General features: G+C 44.6%; 2 protein-coding genes across 3 annotated transcripts in view; both read right to left on the bottom strand.

Moving 5' to 3' along the window:
• Positions 1–1,195: 1,195 nt before the first annotated feature.
• Positions 1,196–8,555, bottom strand: LOC101284283 (3 beta-hydroxysteroid dehydrogenase/Delta 5-->4-isomerase). The gene is made up of 3 exons (XM_004263255.3): positions 8,411–8,555; positions 4,520–4,684; positions 1,196–2,177 (listed from the first exon to the last, which is right to left on the bottom strand). Exons 1-3 carry the CDS (start codon positions 8,553–8,555, stop codon positions 1,366–1,368), a joined length of 1,122 nt encoding a protein of 373 aa, XP_004263303.1. The 3' UTR covers positions 1,196–1,365.
• Positions 8,556–19,023: 10,468 nt separating this feature from the next.
• HAO2 (hydroxyacid oxidase 2) overlaps positions 19,024–20,315 on the bottom strand; it is a 213,384-nt gene continuing 212,092 nt past the window's right edge. For both annotated transcript variants that reach the window (XM_049702286.1, XM_033436679.2), the window contains one exon: positions 19,024–20,218. In XM_049702286.1, coding sequence (XP_049558243.1) covers positions 20,163–20,218 — 56 coding nt within the window. In that variant the 3' untranslated portion in view covers positions 19,024–20,162. The remainder of the gene's footprint in view (positions 20,219–20,315) is intronic.

Genomic DNA, 20,315 nt, shown 5'->3' on the forward strand with positions numbered 1-20,315 from the left:
CAGTGTTTCTTTTGACTGTTGGTCCTCCAGTCAGTTAACGAATGTGTCATCATTTAAGTCCCCAAACATGTCTCGATTGGCCTCCCTTCCTTAGGGGCACTGAGAAGGATGAGAAGGCCAGTGATTAGGGGAAGATGGAGGGAGGAGAAAGAGGCTAAGAAGGTGAGGGAAGAGAGCATGCAGTGTGAGGGAGAGTTTGCATCTGTCCCCTTGACTTTCCTAGGAAGCCATGGCACGGCTTCATTGTGTGATTTGAAAGGTTGGAATATAGGCTTATGAGTTGCCAGAGTCGCCAACACACATATATCCAAGTGTGTTCTAGGGACCTTCAAGGACACTGGCATTGGCAGTGGAGGCTGGCTGCACCTCTGCTTCTCCCTCTCCTCCCAGCTGACAAGGGTATGAAAACCTCCCAGATTCCCCCAAGGGGCTGTCCTTGGTCCTAGGGTGTCTCCTGCACAGGACCGGGCAAGAAGTAGGTGACCCAAGGGAGCTGGGCTCTCCCAAGGATCAGTACCCCATGTCCAGTGCTCTGCTGAACCCCCGACAAACCATCCACCACCCCGTCCCCGTTTTGCTATAAATTTTGAGCAGTTCAGGCTACACAATTCAGCGGAAGAATAAGGGCTTTCAAGTCAGTCCATCTGGGTTAAACGTCCCGGTCTCATAGCAGTTAGTGTGACTGTGAACGAGTTTCCTTATTCATCAAAAGGAATAGTCATCCATCCGTACCTCGTAGGTTTCTGGTGAGGGTTAAATAAGTGATATATGTCAGTCATCTAATACATGATGCCTGAAACGTAGTAAGTGCTTAGTCAATCCTAGCTTCCCCCTCCCAACACTTCTGCCCACCCCAGTCCCGAGCTACTTTTCTAAATAGGAGATGGTGATTGGGCGGGGTGGGGAATAAAAAGGTATGCAATCACGGAAACCACAACTTCCTCCAGATTAGTCATTAAAACGTTTATTACGTTCATTGAGCTGTGTGAAGGAATATGAACTTTTAAAAGAAAAGAAAGGCTTTTGCATTTAACAAAGGAAATGGAACTAACAGGCAAAACTCTAAGTTAAAAGAAGCCCAAATAGCTCAGAATCGGCAACTGAGACGGTGGCACAGCAGCTGCAGCAAATCACCTTGTCTGGCCGTCCCCTGGAGGGAGGGTAGGGCAGAAAGCTTCCCGTTGGGCCAGTGACAGGGAAAGGTTTCTGGTGGAGGGAGGAAGACAGTAACATGATCATCTTATAAAACGGAAGCAGGAGGACCCGGGCTTGTGTCTGTGTTGTTTGCCGTATGAAGCCAGAAGGGGAGAGCGTGACAGACATCTCCTAACTATACCCACATCCACATCGTTGTCACCCCCCAGATCAGTGAGTCTTTGTTTTCAGGGTCTCCTTGTGCTGCTTCACCAGGGAGCCGACCCACTCCTTGGTTTTCTGCTTGGCTTCCTCCCAGGTGAAGAGGGGCTCATACCCCAGCTCTCGCTGAGCTTTCTTATAGGAGAAGGTGAACACACTGTTTGACAGGGTTACCAGGTGGCAGTTGAAGGGGGGTCGATATTTGTAAATTGGACTGAGCAAGAAGCTCACTATCTCCAGCAGGAAGGCAAGCCAATACTTCAGAGAAACAGGGAGGCTCATCCCGGAATCCAGGCAGAGGCCCCATTCTTTGCCCAAAGTGTAATTGAGGTCGTCATAGCTTTGGTGAGGTGTGCCGTCTGAGATGTAGTAGAACTGTCCTTGGATGCTTGGGGCCTTCTGGGGGTCCCGCAGGGCCCTCGAGGCCAGAATGTGGGCCCAGGCCACGTTGCCAACATAGACTGGGTTGACTCTGGAGAACTTGCAGTGATGGGACAGGATTCCATTGTTCTTCAGGGCACTGTCCACGTGGGCATAAAGTAATGGGCTCCCCTCCCCATAGATATACATGGGCCTTAAGGCACAAGTGTACAAGGTGCCGCCATTTTTAAGAGCCCACCCATTAGCTCCCAGCACAGCCTTCTCGGCAAGCTTTTTGCTGTATGGGTATGGAGAGGACCATGCCGTTTCAAGATGCTCTTCTTCGTGGCCGTCCTGGATGATCTCCCTGTAGGAGTTGGGCCCAGCCACCTCTATGGTGCTGGTATGGATGAAGACTGGCACACAGGCCTGGACACAGGTCTCCAACAGGAGCTGGGTACCTGCCCACGGGGAGCACACCGTCAGTGTCGGGAAATAGTCCAGAGCCAGCCGTGCCATGGACCGTGTCTGCCCCTAACCCTCAAGGGAGGTGGCTATTGCACAAGGAGTGCATTCCTGTGTGTTTCTGGCTGAGATCAGCTTATGCTAAAGCCACAGGACGAAAGCAGAAATGAAAAGAGGCCAAGATTTGGAATCTGGAGATCCAGCATTTCTAGGCTTTTGGATTTCATGGACCAGGGTACGTACTTCTAATGTCAGAAAAGGACAACGAGTTGCCACTTTATATTTCGCGGAGTAAAGAGGTTTTAAAATGATCATTTATCATCTCTACCACCTCATTAAAGATAGGCTATTTTAACTTAAAAAATTAGGAGGTCATACTCTTAGAATAAGGACAGCTCTGGTTCTTAGGCAAAAGAGGACAGCTGAAGGATTCACATCACACACACACACACACACACACACACACAGAGTTGTATATAGGTAATATATACTCTTAAGTACACATTGAATTGTTCGTATTTTTCTCCGTTTTTTTTTTTGAAGACCAATAAAAACTTGTCACAAGGACTTTTTTTTAGTCACTGAGCAAATGATTGGTGGGGTCTGGGGAGAAGCTGGAGATCCAGACTCTGTTTCTGATTGTGTGTTTCCTACAAAGGCCACTGCTAATTGTGGCTGTGGCTTCTTTACCCAGGTATGAAAAGTCGGGGTGGCAAAGCTTCCTTTCGCTTAGCTTTCTGGAGCTAGCACTGGCCTTGTGTGTCGAGCCGGAGGACGAAGCAGAAAGGAGTGCACCCTCTGCTGGTAATATCTATCATGGGAGGATCTTGCAGAATCCCTTTATCTGGGTAGGATTTTAGCTCACGGAGGTCACCCAGAGCGCCTTCCTTACAAGAAGGAAGCAATTTCCTGGGCAAAGCATCATTTTTGGGTGGTATTTTAAAAAATCCTTTTTAAGGTCTTTGTGCAATTTGCTTTTCAGGAGAGACAGCCTCCTTTTTAAAAAATTAAATCTAGAAGCAGAGAAAATTCGGAGCTAATTTACCTGCAGAGGGAGAAATGGCCATGATTGTGAAGTATTTTCTAAACCTGTCAGTGATGCTAGTTTTAGTCAATGGAGGCCTGTAACACTTCTCAGGGATTTCAAATCCCCTGTTGTTGGGAGCCGTGGAGAGTAGAAATTATGAGAGGGGGGCCGAAAACTCAAGACTGGTTAATCTTAGCACCCTCCTGGTAATATGGGGGTGACCGGGGGTGTGGCTAAGTTGAAATTAGAAATGGTCTTTTTTGAAACAGTGCAATTTTAGGCTGGAGATGCAAAAGCAATGAGTTGCTTTAGAAAAGGAGTCTCTGAGTAGACTAACTCTGGCGGGCAGGGCGTGGAAGGCAGATGTTCCGGGGTGCTGTGGTCCTAGAGAGATTGGCCTCCAGGGGTCAGAGGGAGGATACTACACAGCAAGCTAATAAGGGATTTAAGCTAATCCCTTGAGTGACTGTGTCTAGATTTAAAGTAAACTGGAAAGCCACAGTTCAAAAAGAAACACCAAGCCCTTATGGGATGAGGATCTAAAGAGGGTGTACTTTGGGCACCTGGCTAGGAGCTACTCTTCAATAATAGATCTGGTAGTGAGCTGAAGAGATGGTATTATGGATAACGGGAAATTATTCTTGTTAAGAAAATATTACAGGAAGACAAGTGCTGGCTAATTCTGTACTGCCAGACCACTGTGAACCAGCTTTGCCAGTTCTCTTATGAGGAATCCTTCTGGGGGGTGGCATTCTCTTTACCCTTATTATCCTTCCTTTGCAGGAAGTCCTGCCCGAAGGAAACCAGCCCAGAGCTGTGGCCCGTCACTCCTAACTGACTTGGGGGTACCTCATACCACAGAGCTCTTAGTTCTTGGCTGTATGGTGACCCTCAACTTAGAGCCACACAGAAAAGCTAGCATGATGACCAAGGAAGAATTTGTAAGGTCTGGTTCCAGCCCAGTGGAGACAGGAGGTGGTTGGATAGCAAGAATTTGAGGTTGGAGCTGAGTCAACACTTGATTGGACCAGCAGAAGGGTTTTCGTGGCCTTTGGACTCACACAGGCGTGGGTTTAAATTCTAGCCCTTTCACTCCTCCCCAGAGGGCCTTGGACAAGTCCCTTAGCCTGTCTCAGCCCTAGTTTCCTCATCAGAAATACGGAGGGTGATGGCCTTGAATCTCTGTTGGTGGTGATGAGGAAAACTACTTGGTGCCCACCCAGCAGGTGTCTACCAGCCTCCTCTTCACTTATCCTAGCTTCTGACCCTCACTTGCCCACTTCCCTTCAGCTCCTCCCCAGAATCCTGTACCTCTCACATTGACATTCATGATGGTCTCTCGCTGAACGGCGTTCATGACGTCGATGACAGAGGCTGTGTGGATGACCACCGAGGCACCCTGGCAGGCTTCCTTCAGGCACTGCTCATCCAGGATGTCTCCTTCCAGCAAGGTCAGCCTGATCTTGCTCTGGAGCTCTGTGTGAACAGGAGTCAGGTCACTGGAAGGCTTTCTGGATCTGGAAGATTCCTGGTGACCCAGGTCTTTAAGGACAGGTAGATTGGGGGGAATGAGGAGTGGGGAGGGGTGAACATCCCATGGAAGGACCAATTAAACAAGGGCACAGAAATCAGAATGTGTAGCATTTCTTGGGAAAGAGAAAACATCTCTTTCCGTCCCATCTCATTCTAAAAAAGAGAGTTTGAGCAGTGAGGGGTCAAGAGTGCCTGGAACACAAAATTGTTAAAGAGACTCATGGGGAGTTTATAAAATTCATTAAGGAGGGAATTTGCATTTAATTCGGTAGGGAATGGGGAATCCGGTATAGGTTTGGAATTAAAGGAGAAATGTAAACAGAGTTGTGCTGTAGGAAGCGAACCCTGGCTGCAGTATTATAACGTGGATCACTCTAGTGGATATAAGAGAAAGCAAGGTGATTGAGGGATTAATTACACCGTCTGAACCACAGTTCACATGGGGAAGACTGGAACCGGGGATCCAGGAGTGGGAGACGAGAAGGGGAGAGGTACAAAAGGTTCAACTTTCAGACCTTACCTTGCCAGGTCCTGGTTCTTACTGGTGATGGGCTGGGAGGAAGAGTCAAAGGCAGCCCGAGTTTTTCCCACTTGAGTGATCAGAAGGATAGTGGCGCTTATTAACAGGAATTTAGGGTGGGCCCGAAGGATGGATTTAACTGAAAGAGCTCTTATTAGATATCATCAAAAGCAGATATCAATGCTGAAAATGAGCCAGCCACCGAGGGACTAACATTCCGGCCATCTAGCCAAGGGTTGCAGAGACAACATCAGGGTCTCTGGCTCCTCTGAAGCCTGCGGGAAGTGGAGCTACTGTGCACTACTGGTAACATCATCACCTCAGATGAGCCCACGACATAAACGCCACGCTACATACAGTTTGGATAAATACCCCGCACTTATTTTGTGCTTTTTATTTTGCACACGACCTTCAGCTTTCTGATTTCCTTTCACAGCTGTCTCATGAGATAGAGATTCTGATTTCCACTTTACAGGCGAGGAAACCGAGGCTCAGAGAGGGTGAGGTAACGTCCAAGTCACACTTCTAATGAAGACTCTAGCCTGCCCCCCGCCCCGCCTCTCGCCCCCCCCCCACCCCGCCCCGGTTTCAAGCCTTGCTTGCAGGACGTCAATTTAAATGAAATTGGCAATGGACGGCAGAGAACAGTGAGAGAGAAATTCAGAGTGAAAAATTCAGGACTGCAGAATTTCCTCCTTGGGTTACAACTTGGAAGAACCTTAAGCCTGCTCTCCTTAAGCCTCTGCAAAATTAGCTCCGCCCCAATGCTTCCACTCCAAAAAGGCCACGAAGTGAGAGAAAGGCAGAGGAATTAGCCGCAGAGTGGAATTTTCTGATTGTGTCCCCACGTCTGCCCTGCCCCTCCCTTACTCTGCCTCTCTTTCAAGGCTAACTTCAGCAGAGTGGCTCAAAGGAATTGCTATGCCCCGAAGCCCAAGGCCAAGGGAGGAAAGACCTCTTACCCATTAGTATGCAGGGCCGCAGAGAGAACAGCAGAGGGCGCTGTGTATGCCTCGGCGGTGGAGCCCTGGCTTCCTCCTCCAAGGCTCTGTGGACTTGGCCAGTGTTTTGCATAGACTGAATATGCAGGTGCTTACGTGGTGTGAACTGCATTGGAGGGAGGCCCAGAGAGAAGCTACTAGACAAACTAGTGGTTAAGAGTACAGACGCTGCAGCCAGACCGCCTGGGTTCAAATCCAGCTTTACCATTTTCCAGGTGGGGGACCTTGAACAAGTTAATTAACCTCTGCAACGTCTGCATATTTGTGTCCCCGCAAATCCATTTGTTGAAATCCTAATGCCAATGTGATGGTGTTAGGAGTTGGGGGGATCTCTGGGTGGTGATTAGGTCATGAGGGTAGAGCCCTCACGAATGGAATTAGTGTTCTTATAGAAGAGACCCCAGAGACATCCCTCGCCCCTTCCACCATGTGAGAAGGTGTAGGCTATGAACCCTGGAAGAGAGCTCTCACCAGGACTTGACCCTGCCTTGATTGTGGACTTCCAGACTCCAGAACTGTGAGCAGTACATTTCTGATTATAAGCTACCCAGCCTGTGGTATTTTGTTGCAGCAGCCTGAATGGACTGGATTCTTCTGTGCTTGTATTCTCATCTTTAAAGAAAGGAGGACACTGTTACCCATCCCAGATGATTGTGATGAGGAACAAATGCGTTGACACACGTAAAACACTTAGCGCAGTGCCTGGCACAGAAAGAACACCGTGAGCGGTCTCTGTTATTATCCTGACAGAGGCCCCTGCCCCACCCACGACAGCGCATGACTTATTCACACTGGGGAGATGTTCCTCTTAGGTTGAGCATCGCCCTCTCTGGGCATAAGTTGTCAGACTGCCAATATTGCTGAGATGTAGGGATTACAAATGGTTGATGTTGATCAGTTGTGAATTTTTTTAAAAAAAGCAGAGACGTTGTTGAAGCAGAGGATAGAGGAAATAGGATGTTTGCAGAGGTCAGGGGAGAGGAAAGGAGAACAGAGCGATGGGCAGGGTCCAGGAGAGCGAGCTGGGGCGGGGGGGGCTTTGTGTGGGGAGAGGGGTCCTCTGGGCAGCCAGGGCCTGCATGTAGACGGCCAGTCCACTGGGGCTGGGGAGGAGGACAGCGAATTGGTTTGGGGGTGCATAAGGGGGAAATGGCAGAAACTGAAGATTCACTTTCCCAGGAGTCAGCCCTAGGGCCGTGTGATTGGAGTTCTAGTCTAAGCTCTGCTACCCATTAATCCGGCTAGCAAGTCACTTTACCTTTGTGGACCTCAATTTCCTCATTGTCCGGATGGGTGTTACCCCTCTCCTACCTTCCTCACAGGGTTATTTTGAGGATCTGGGGGGCAAAACAGGTTGGAAAATACACTATAAATCAAGCTTTTGCATTGGCACCATGGGCAGCAATCTGGAAAGAGAGACGTGAGGTGCTACAGCAGATTCTGCAGTCACTTCCTTGTGGTGATGAGAAGAGAGGCGAATGATAAAAAGAGATGTACGGGGAATCCACGCGAGGTGTGTCTGCACTCATGCTGCCTCTTGTTCTGTTTCTGGCTCCCTTGCTGCAAGCCTGTGCACCTTCTGCACTCCCCTCTCTCCTGCTCCATCTCTAATTCTCTCTTTCTCTCTCTCTCTCTCTCTCACACACACACACACACACACACTCACGCACACTCGCTTCACCTTCTCTTCCTTCTATTTCACCTTCACTGGAGATGCTCAGTGAAGCCACAGAAAGACCAGAGCAATCAAGAGGGGCGGGGACCCGCTGGTGGGGTCTCCAGGTTAATGGCAATATCTCGCCCTTTGCAGATGGTACATAGAAAGTGACAAGTCAAAAATCATCAGAACATTGAAGACTTGTTGACAAGGGAGAAAACTGAAACATGACTTTCTGGTTGAGAAGAACAGAGGCTGAAGTGGCTGGTCTACAGCCACCCTCTCTAATCCTGGGTCAGGACCAGAATCATCTCCTGACACCATCTGTGGTTACACCGTGGTATTACTCCATCTGTAATCTCCTTTCTGATAACATGGGATTAGCCTTGATTTGACTACAACTTTCCTTAAATTGCTAGACAAGAACCCCCTCCCCACACCTATGCAGGGTTTAAAATGGAACTACACACCCACGACTCAAGTTCACTTACTAGAAAATTCCTCCCGAACTTCTGGTCTGAAGACTTTGTCCAGCACCCGGATCTCCTGCAGCTCCTTCTCCTCTACCAACAAGTGGACGATCCTCTGACCCAGAAACCCTCCTCCACCTGTCACAAGGCAGCTCCACCCTGCCATGGCCAAACCTGGGCACCGAGAAACACTTGCCAGGAACCAGAAAACCCTGGGGAGCAGTTTGGATGAGAGGTTGACACAGGAGAGAGCCTAAAAGAAATGTCAAGTGATTACATGCTCATAAAAACCCACTGTGTTCCTTCGACTCCATTTTTGTAAAAATCCCATGCACCCCCTCCCAGGAGTAGCTGAAAGAAAATGAAAAAGCTCTAACCTGTTAGATTGTTGCAAGCCAGATGAGAGAGCGGGGTGCTGGTCTCCTTATCTCCCAAAGACAGGACTGGAGGGAGCTTTATGTGCTGTTGCCTCTGACTCAGCCCACTTCACCTTGAACTCTTACTCCATACTCATTGCTCACCCCTGGTCACTTCATCAAAAAGTGGTGAGCTTTTAACTTGTATCTCTCATTCCTCCAAAGCACAAGAAGAGAAAGCAAGCTCCAAGGCCACAGTGTGATAAAGATTCTTGGTTCTGCCCTCAACAGGACTCGTGGAGGTCAGTGTCCACTGTCTGGGATCCGCAGTCTGTAAACTTAAGCTAGACCAGGAGAAATCTCCCAGCACAGTGTGAATTGCTGCCTTGTGCAGTAAATACATCTGGGCGGGGTGGGGTGGGGCGGGGCGGGGCGGTGGAGGGTGCCTTCACTATGGAAGGCAAATTTTCTTTCCCACCCAATATATCTGGAGCCTCAATTTCGACTTCCCCCTGGAGAGCTCTGGGTTTCTGGAGGAAGAGCACCATTGAAGGGAAGCTATCTGGTGATAACCACCTAGTTCTAAGATCTGTACAACGAGAGTAGGTGTATGGCTGTTAGCTTAACTAACACCATCTTGGTCCCTTACAGTTTTTCCTGTCCTTTCACTGACCCTACTCAGAACTGTGCAGTGAATTACTTCTCTGTTGTCAGGGGCTTTGTAATAGATATTAATAGATTTTGTTTAATAACTATTAGAGCCAGGTGGCCTCTATGCTCTGTTAGTCCCCAAACAATAATGAAAACCTTTGTTGACGTATTCTTGGTGCCCATGAGACTAGTCACCCCTTCATAAGTATTAATGTAGGAATGCGCGTCCCACTTCCAAGCGCTGACCCTCATGCCCTAGGTTAGTTATAAAGTTGTCCTGATAGCCCTTGGCAGTGCTGAGGGCAGCTGTGAATGCCTTTGGGTCATTGTTTACCAAACACTGCTCTGTAAGTTACAACCTAATAAAGTGATCCATTGATTACGTGGAGCTGCCTGCCTCATTTTTCCTTCTCAAGATGTCTTTTCAGTTGGATGGGCACTTTTTCTTCCCTCTGTCCTCCAACAGTAGAGATCTGTAGCTGTGGGCCACCGTAGCTTTTATTATGAATGTTGCACTCACCCCAGATTTTGGCTGCAAAACCACTCTCAGTAGATTCTTGAACTGAAGACGCCCGTATGCTTCAGAAGCCTGTGCCCAGAGATGCCCAAATACCACCGCCATAAGCTTCGCAAGATACTGTCAAAAAACTGAGGTGTAATTTACGTGTGTTAAAATATCGAGATCTTAAGTGTTAGTTCAATGAACCGTTACAATTATGTACACCGATGTAATAAACCACCCAAAACAAAATATACAACATTTTCTTCCCTGCAGAAAACTCTTTCCTACCCCTTTCCAGTCAATTCCCATCCTTCCAGTCTACCCCAGAAACAACGACACTCTGATATTTAGTGGATAGATACTCTCCTAATTTTTCTTCTAAATTTATGGTTCTGGGTATATATTTAAATATAGAATCCATTTAAAATTAACTTGTACACTGACTACAGAAAAATTCACTATTGTATTCCTTTACTGTTTATCCATTTGCTTTCACCAGTTTTTTTTTTTTTTGCTTTTAATTATTTGCTTGTTTATATTTACTCTGGGTTTAATTTACACTTCTTTTTCAAGTTTCTTATGGTCAAAGATTGGATACTTGATTTCTTCTTTTTGACAATGTGCATTTGCATTTAGAGCTGCAAATTTCCCTCTAAGCATTGTGTTAGCTGCACCCAACAGTTTTGATGTATTAGAATTTTGTCATCATTCAGGTAAAAATATTTTTCTAACTTACCTGTGATTTCTTCTTTGAAGTGTGAGTTACTCAGAGCATGTTGTTTAATTTCTAAAATTGGGGATTTTTTAGGTATCTTGTTGTTATCAATTTCTAATATAATACTATTGTGGCCAGAGCATATACTCTGTTTGACTTTGATTTTTAGATATTTATTGAAACTTGTTTCGTGGTCCGGCAAAAATGGTCTATCTTGGTGAAATGCCGCACGCTCTTGAAAAGAATTTTTCACGTTTCCATCAGTTGTTGGGAGTAATGCTTTACAAGAGTGGGTTTGACCCCCTACTCCAGGTCTCTCCCTCTCCCCATGTTATAGACATTCTCCTCTTCCCACTAGAGACCTGACTCCCAATGCCTCAAACACACTTGCTTAGGAAAGGTTGACCCTAGTCACTGAGTTATAGCATCTTGTTCCCTGAAGCTATCAGCACTAACTGAAGGCCCTTGTCTTGCTGAGACCCGTAGAGCCTATCTGAGGCCACTAAAGTGCATCATACAGCTTTGCCTGCTCTAGCGATGCTGTAAGTGAACCATATACATCTCCTGTCCTCTTCGAGGCTGGCGTTTGTATTCATTCCCCCAGCTGCTGGGAATGCTGGAGGCTGGTAGATTTCAGCTAGTATCTCTCTGGGAATTGCCTTCAGCCAAAGAGCCAACAGAACAAGAGTTCAGCGTCTCTGCGCGGAACCAATAAACTCTACAGACAGAAATAAAATAAAGGGGAAGGCAGATGGGGACCACAACATCACCTTTCTTTTATTTCCAAACATCTTTACTGAGATATAATTTACATGCCATAAAATTAACTTGTTTTAAGTATACAATTCAACTATTTTAAGTAAAATTATGGACTTGTATAACCATAACCATTGTCCTGTTTTGGAACATTTCTATCTCCCCCAAAAGATCTCTTGTGCCCATTAGCAGCCACTCCTCATTCCCACTCCCCAGCTCTGGGCAACTTTTATTTATTTTTTATTTATTTTTATTTTTTATTTTTTTTGCGGTACGCGGGCCTCTCACTGTTGTGGCCTCTCCCGTTGCGGAGCACAGGCTCCAGACGCGCAGGCTCAGTGGCCATGGCTCACAGGCCTAGCCGCTCCGTGGCATGTGGGATCTTCCCGGACCGGAGCAAGAACCCGCGTCCCCTGCATCGGCAGGCGGACTCTCAACCACTGTGCCACCAGGGAAGCCCTCCAGCTTTATTTTGATTTCCATTTGCATGGAATATCTTTTTCCATCCCCTCACTTTCAGTCTGTATGTGTCCCTAGGTCTGAAGTGAGTCTCTTGTAGACAGCGATATGCATCTTGTTTTTGTATCCATTCAGCCAGTCTATGTCTTTTTGTTGGAGCATTTAATCCTTCTACATTTAAGGTAATTATTGATATGTGTGTTCCTATTACCATTTTCTTAATTGTTATGGGTTTGTTTTTGTAGGTCCTTTTCTTGTCTTGTGTTTCACACTTAGAGAAGTTCCTTTAGCATTTGTTGTAGACCTGGTTTGGTGGTGCTGAATTCTCTTAGCTTTTGCTTGTCTGTAAAGCTTTTGATTTCTCCATTGAATCTGAATGAGATCCTTGCTGGGTAGAGTAATCTTGGTTGTAGTTTCTTCCCTTTCATCGTGCCACTCCCTTCTGGCTTGTAGAGTTTCTGCTGAGAAATCAGCTGTTAACCTCATGGGAGTTCCCTTGTATGTTATTTGTCCTTTTGCCCTTATTGCTTTCAATAATTTTTCTTTGTCTTTAATTTTTGTCAATTTGATTACTATGTGTCTCAGCGTGTTTCTCCTTGGGTTTATCCTGCCTTGGACTCTCTGTGCTTCCTGGACTTGGGTGGCTATTTCCTTTCTCATGTTAGGGAACTTTTCGACTATTATCTCTTCAAATATTTTCTCAGGTCCTCTCTCTCTCTCTCTCCTCCTTCTGGGACCCCTATAATGTGAATGTTGTTGTGTATAATGTTGTCCCAGAGGTCTCTTAGGCTGTCTTCATTTCTTTTCATTCTTTTTTCTTTATTTTTTATTCTTTTTTCTTTATTTTCTTTCTTTCTTTATTCATTATTTTTTCTTTATTATTTTCATTCTTTTTTCTTTATTTTCTTTATTCTTTATCCACGACAGTGAATTCCACCATTCTGTCTTCCAGGTCACTTATCTGTTCTTCTGTCTCAATTATTCTGCTATTGATTCCTTCTAGTGTATTTTTCATTTCAGTTATTGTATTGTTCATCTCTGTTGGTTTGTTCTTTAATTCTTCTAGGTGTTTGTGCTTTAATTCTTCTAGGTCTTTGTTAAACATTTCTTGCATCTTCTCAATCTTTGCCTCCATTCTTTTTCCGAGGTCCTGGATCATCTTCACTAACATACTGAATTCTTTTTCTGGAAGGTTGCCTATCTCCACTTTATTTAGTTGTTTTTCTGGGGTTTTATCTTGTTCCTTCATGTGGTACAAAGTCCTCTGCCTTTTCATTTTGTCTCTCTTTCTGTGAACGTCTCTCTCCTTTCTTAGGATGTCAATTATCCTTCTTTTTTAAGTGGTTGCCCTAGAGTTTGCAATATACATTTACAATGAATCCAGGTTCACTTTCAAATAACACTATACCACTTCACAGGTAGTGTGAGTATCTTATAATAACAAAATATTCCTAGTTCCTCCCTCCTGTCTCTTTTATCATTGTTGTCATTCATTTCACTTATACACAGGCATATACATAAAATATACATATATAATTGTTACTTTATTATTTTGAACAGGCTCTTATCTGTTAGATCAACTGAGAATAAGAAAAATAAGAGTTTTTAACTTCACATATTCCTTCTCTAATGCTCTTTCTTTGTGTAGATCTAAGTTTCTGACCTATACAATTTTCTCTTTCTCTGAGGAGCTTTTTTCAACACTTCTTGCAGTGTAGTGTTACTGGTAACAAATGCTCTCAATTTTTGTTTGTCTAAGAAAGTCTTTATTTCTCTTCAGCTTAAAAAGGCAATTTCACAGAATACAGAATTCTATGTTGGTGTTCTTTTTTTCTCTCAACACCTTGAATATTTCAGTCCACTCTCTTCTTGCTTACGTGGTTTCTGAGAAGGATGTAATTCTTACCTTTGCTCCTCTATAGGTAGTGTGCTTTTTTTCTCTCTGGCTTCGGTCAAGACTTTTTTTTTAATCTTTGATTTTCTGTAATTTGAAGATAATATGCCTGCTTGGTGTTCTCTGACCTTCCTGGAACTGAGGTTTGGTGTCTGACATTAATTTGGGGGAAATCCTTCGTCATTATTGCTTCAAATATTTCTTCTCTTCCTTTCTCTCTTCCTTCTCTCTCTCATATTCGCATTACTCATATAATAAACCTTTTACAGTTGTACCACAATTCAGGGATATTCTGTCCTGGGTTTTTTTCCAATATTTTTTCTCTTTGCTTTTTAGTTTTGGAAGTTACTATTGACATATCTTCAAACTCAGAGATTCTCTCCTCAGCCATGTCCACTCTGCTAAAGAGCCCATTAAAGGCATTCTTTATTTCCGTTACAGTGTTTTTGATCTCCAGCATTTCTTTTTGATTCTTTCTTAGAATTTCCATCTCTCTGTTTACATAACCCATCTGCTTTTGCATGTTGTCTACTTGGCGCATTCGATCGTTTAGTGTATGAATCAGAGCTGTTTTAGATTCCTGGCTTGATAAATCCAACATCCCTGCCATATCTGAGTCTGGTTCTGAGGCTTGTTCTGTCTTTTCAAAGTGTATTTTTTTGCCTTGTAATTTTTTGTTTAAAGCCAGACACGATGTACTGGGTTAGAAGAACTCTGGTCCATAGGCCTGTAGTGATGTGGTGGAAGGGTGTGTGTTGGGGAAGTGTTCTACAGTGCTATGAATAGTCTTGGTCTTTTGGTGAGCCTGTGCCCCCGGACTGTGAACTTTACTTCTCAATCCCCCCTTCCCCGCTAAAGTGGGACAGGATTGCTAGAGGGGGCAGGAGTTGGGTATTTCCGGTCTCCCAAGTTGGTTGGGCTCTGATAAAACCCTAGTAGGTGAGGGTCTGGTAAAGTGGTTTCTCTTGAGGGCAGGCCTTGTTAAGGACAGCATGCACTGGCGTATATCAACATGGTTATTTTCCCCCTCCCCCTGCTAGAAGCTCTAGGGATTTTTTTCTCTGATATTCACTGTGAGAACCTAGTAGAGCTCCTGTAAGTAAAACAGAAGTATTGGGTGGGGGGGGGGGTCCTCCTCTGACTGGGTGCCCCCAGAGTTTTTTAACTCTCAGAGGTGTCCACACCTAGCCTCCAGCAATTCATCAGTTACAGTTCAGGTTTTCTGATGCCAGGGCTGGTTTTCACTGAGGCTTCTGCTCATAGATTTCTGCTCAGATAAATTGTGATTCTCGGTACCTGCCAGTCTCTGCAGTTTGGGTGGGGGGTGGTGGTGTGCCCTGTGACCTCACTTTTCTGAAGGATCTAGAGAAGTTGTTGATTTTTCAGTTTGTTCAACTTTTTACTTGTTGTTGGAATGGACCGGCAACTTCTAAGATCCTTACCTCCTGGATTGGGAAACAGAAGTCCCCCATATTGTTTAATTTTCATGATGAGAATCCAAGGAGATTGGTATTATTATTTAGTAGAGGAAACAAAAGACGTTTTGAGTCTTGCCAAACATCTTGAGGACAGTGGAGTCAGAATCTGAATCAACACAACCTGACCCTGGGGTGACTCCAAAGCCAATCCTCTTTATCAGAAAACAATGCTTATCTTTTAGATACCCAGTGTTCTGTTCAATTGTTGAAACTTTCCAATGGGGAAGATTTCTCTGCCTTCTTTATCCGTGCATTCTAATGGCGGACATTTTTAGGGGCTGAGAAGTCCCTTCTGAGGTTTCATATGTATCTCTTCATGTGACTGTGGACATTCTGCTGTCCACACTTCTGATGCAATGAGAACAGCCTTTGGCACTATCTTTATAACATCCCTGCTCATCTCCCTTGGGATCCTGGATCTTAGATCTAGCCCTCTGAGTTCAGAAGGAAAAGGCAACTTAAAAAATGACACAAATGTGTCTAGGACCAAAAAAAGAGTACAGTTATCACCCAGGTAGATGTATACAGGGAGAACTTACACTAGATTCTCTTGTAAAGTAAGCTAACTCCATTATCTACATCCCCAATTGCCTTCTTGCCATATGCTATTGTGATTTGTTTCTCTTACCCCAAACCAGTCTGGAATGACTCAGTCAGCCTGCCACCTGCTGATTTCAGGATTGAAGAGACTTCCTGGCCATCATGCCTACTTAGAAGTCCCTATAATAAGTACAGTTATTACAGAGAAACTTGGGGAATTTTACTGCATGTTCATCAGCCAGCAAGATAGTCTGAGCATGCAAAAAAAATCTGATTTATGAGATGGTGGTGGGGTGGTTAGGAGAGTGGATGTTATCTTACCAACGATTCTTCAGGTTTCCAACCTTATTTTCAAGGCTGCTTATTTATTCTTTTGCACCACAAAAGACAATGAGGTTCTGAGATATTCTTATCTGATCTCTGACATAAGAGAATAACGAGACCAAAGTCATGGACTTAACACAAATTGGAAGAGCCTTCAACAAGTGGTATCTGAGGCATAGTTCTGTGATCTAGAAGTGGAATTCCAGAGAGTGAATTTCTAGGAAGTTCACCAAGCCCCAGTGGATGTGATGCTGAGCCCCAGCTGGCGACAGGGGTATGAAGGCTGAGGAACAGGGAAGAGAAGAGCAAAGTCTATCTAGGTGCCGTCGCATGCTACATGAGGTGGCTGGGTTGTCCAGTTCTCTCAGGAGTCTGCCTGAAGCCTGCCCACTGTCAGAGTCCATGTTCTTGGAGACTCCTGGGTAAGAGAATATTTCTCAGACTTTAATTTCTTCAGTTGGTTGAGCTCTTTAGTACTTTATTGAGAAAGCCTACATCTATCTAGTAAAACTACCCAATGTGACTGAAATAAAGATGTCTCCTTTCTCATTTATTGGTCAAGGACTGGTATAGTCTAATTTGTTTCCAGAGTTCCTGAATCTCTTGTCTCTTTTCATTACCTCTCCTGGAGGTCAGTACACTACACAGAATAGACCTTATTTAACAGGATGCTGTGGCATCCTAGGTCACAAACACAAATATTTTAGGTTTTCATTTGTTTTTCTGTTCTCTCATGTCTCTAGCATTGGCTCTGTGAACTAACATTAGTTTCCCAAGATCCCTTGCAGTGGTGCATGAGTCAGGCTACACCAGGACCACCCCCGCCCCATAACCCTTTTTGATCCTGTGAAGCTGCCATCTTTTCCAAGGCATATTGTTGCTACTCCAGTCAGTGTGTTGAGGGCCTTCTTCACACCCCTGCTCACTTAGGCCTCCTGTCCCACAGTGCAACTGTGACTGCTGTGTCAGCCAGGCAGTTGCCCTTAGACACGGCACCTCCTTAGCCTGTCCCTAAATTTTAGCATAAGCACCCCATCCTTGCTGCCAAATTAAGACCCCTTCTTGGCCTCAAAATGACCATCAGCCCAACAACGCAGGAGCCAATTTTAACTTTTAACTGAATAGAAGGTTAGGATCTAACACAAGGGTCATGGTCAATTATCTTTTTCCTTTTATCAACCCATTAACAATGACATCTAACTTAAGTCTCCCAGGCCTCTTTTCAAAGACCACAATCCTATCAACAGTCTACTACTCTTTAAGCATTCTAACTACACTAGCTTTACTTTCCTTCTTTTATCTGGTTCGTCTGTTCTGCCCTGTCTCATAGATAGGGAATATGATTTTTGTTGGGGAATATTTTATATGGATAGCTCTTCTGTCCAGAGTGCAAATTTCCATAGTTATCTCATAGAGATATAGAGGATGTAAAAAAATATAGCTATTTAAGTCACTACTGATCTTGCCTTTAAAGATCATTTATTTAGAGAAGAATCAAAGGAGTTGATTATTTGGAAGTCTGGGTGTTCACTTCCCCTGTATCCCGGGTTCTGAATACACCCCAGTATAGGCAAACAGGACTGTCTAATACCACCATAGTTTATTTTCTCTTTATAAATATGTAGGTGGCACATAGTCCATTCATTTGGGTTAGGCAGATGGCTATAGCATTAAATGTTATGACCAGAGAGGCTGCTGCAGGATGGTGTTCTCTTTCTGTGTTTCCCATGCTATCTAATGTTCTCTTGACCTTGGTTATGTGGGATAAGCTGGGCAAAAGTGGAACTGTACTATGGCGTGAGTTCACGCAGCAAAGTGTCGACCCAGGAATGATAGGAGATTTTTCATGTCTTTTGGCTTAGGTAGTGACCAGTTCAGCTCGGTTCTGTCCTAACTCACTGTTTTCCCTCTGACTTCTATACTTCTCCATATGTGGCAGTGCAGTTTGATCCAGCTTTGTCTTTTTGGATTAATTCATTTAACAAATATTTACTGAAAGCCTTCCATGGTGTTGGGCATGGTTCCATGTGCTGGGAATGAAGAGGTGACCACAACTGATAAATGTGGCTGTGCAGCTGAAGATTAGCAATAAACAAATAAAGGATAAGTTAACTGCCGATTGTAGTAAGTGCTGGGAGGGGAAAAAAAAACAGGGTAATGCGATGAGTAAAGTAGAGCCTATTCTAGATAGGACAGTCAGGGAACTCTCACTTGATTGGGGCAGTGGCTTTTAAACTGAGATCTAAGTTTCTAGAAAGAGCCAATCATGGAAAGAGATTGGGGAAGGACATTTTATGTAGAGGGGATAGTAAAGGTGACAGTCTAGAGGCAAAAAAGAATTTGGCTTGTTTAAGGAATAGAAAGGAGGCATTATGGCTGGGGCATAGTGAATGAAGGGGAGAGTGATAAAGGATTTGCAAGAACATGATCCTACAGTGCCCCAAGAGCTGACGATCAGTGTAGAACTGATACTGAGTGGAATGGGAAGCTGCAGAAAGGCCTTAAACAGGTGAGGTATAGGATTTGCTTGTACTTTAAAAATCTATCAGATTGTTGTATAGAGAACAGAATGTAACAAGGAGTGAGAGAACATGGGGAAACCAGTTATGAAGTTATTTATTTAGGGCACTGGAAATTGATCCTTAACTTTCTTGTTGACTTCAAGCGTCAGATCTTATCCAGCTGGATGCCCCTGCTCTAGAAGTCTATTTTTGCTGACTACTAGTCTGGGGAATTTTTACTCTGGTAGGGCATCTATTCATTTTTCCATCTCTCCTTTCACCCATGTATCTTCAGTCCATCCACCCATCCATCCATCCATCCATTCATCTATCCATCCATCCATCTGTCCATCCCACAAACGTTTATTGAGATGCTGTTATATGCCAAGCCCGGTACCAAGTATATAGTTTCTTGCTCAGAGCCATGTCCAGTCTATTAGTGGTGAGAGACAAATAAATAAACATAACACATAATAAGGATTGTAATCGTATAATGTGCAAAACACAATAAAAAACACTTAACAAGTAGCCAGGTAAGAATAGGTGACGTTTGAACAAGGTCTTGAAAGATGAATAGGAATTTGCCAAATAATAATAATAAAAGCTACTATTTTTTTTAAAGGAACATTTATTTATTTATTGGCTGTGACGGGTCTTCGTTGCTTCACGCAGGTTTTCTCTAATTGCAGCGAGCGGGGGCTACTCTTCATTGTCATGCGCAGGCTTCTTATTGTGGTGGCTTCCCTTGCTGCGGAGCATGGGCTCTAGGCTTGCGGGCTTCAGTAGTTGTGGCATGTGGGCTCAGTAGTTGTGGCACGTGGGCTCAGTAGTTGTGGCTCGTGGGCTCTAGAGAGCAGGCTCAGTAGTTGTGGCACACGGGCTTAGTTGCTCTGCAGCATGTGGGATCTTTCAGGACCAGGGATCGAACCTGTGTCCCCTGAGTTGGCAGGTGGATTCTTAACCACTGTGCCACCAGGGAAGTCCCAAAGCTGCTATTTCTTAAACACACTAGAACTCTGAACTTTACATACATTATCTCAATCTTTCTCCTGTCCTAGCGAGCTAGGTAGTATAATCCCCATTTTATACACAAGGACATGGAAGAACAGAGAGATCAAAAAACTTTCCCAAGTCACAGTCCTGTCAATCCTATGTCTGTCTGACTCCAAAGCCTATGCTTTTAACTATATTATTTCCCTATTATCTACAGATAGGAGTATAATTTTTGTTGGGGAATATTTTATATGTATAGCTCTTCTGTCTAGAGTGCAGATTTACATAGCTGTTTCATAGAAACGTAGTATATTCAAAAATTTTAATCCACTAGCTACTTCAGTCATTATTGATCTGCCCTTTTAAGATGTCTTCTTTCAGAGGAGGATTTTAGGCAAGAGAACAGCATATACAAGGCAGTGAGGCAAAGAAGAGCATCGGCACATTTGAGGAATATGAGGGATCTGGGGTGGAGTGGTTGAGGGTGCAGGGGATGAGCCTGTGGACAGGATGGGACCGAGGCAGGATGGCATCACACACCCTATTAAAATTTTGTCTTCTTCCTGTGGGCGAACTCAGCAGTCAGTCCCTTCACTCTCTTTCTCTACATCCTGGAGAACTGGATCAGGTCCCGACTGATCTCAGCAACCGACCGGCAGCCTAAAAGAACAATGTAGTTAAAAAGCTCATTTCTCTAAAACCCCAGTCACCTACCCCACTGTGGGGAAGAGATGGTCTAGTGGGAACAAGCTTGACT

The sequence above is a fragment of the Orcinus orca genome, chromosome 1 (assembly GCF_937001465.1).
Source record: "Orcinus orca chromosome 1, mOrcOrc1.1, whole genome shotgun sequence".
Classification (NCBI taxonomy): Eukaryota; Metazoa; Chordata; class Mammalia; order Artiodactyla; family Delphinidae; genus Orcinus; species Orcinus orca.

Excerpts from the sequence above, each read along its gene's own strand:
- LOC101284283 (XM_004263255.3), bottom strand. The coding sequence starts at position 8,555 with ATGGCAGGGTGGAGCTGCCTTGTGACAGGTGGAGGAGGGTTTCTGGGT. Across the intron at positions 4,685-8,410 it reads AGTTCGGGAGGAATTTTCTA|AGCTCCAGAGCAAGATCAGG; the intron begins GTAAGTGAACTT and ends CTGTTCACACAG. Across the intron at positions 2,178-4,519 it reads CATGAATGTCAATGTGAGAG|GTACCCAGCTCCTGTTGGAG; the intron begins GTACAGGATTCT and ends CCCCGTGGGCAG.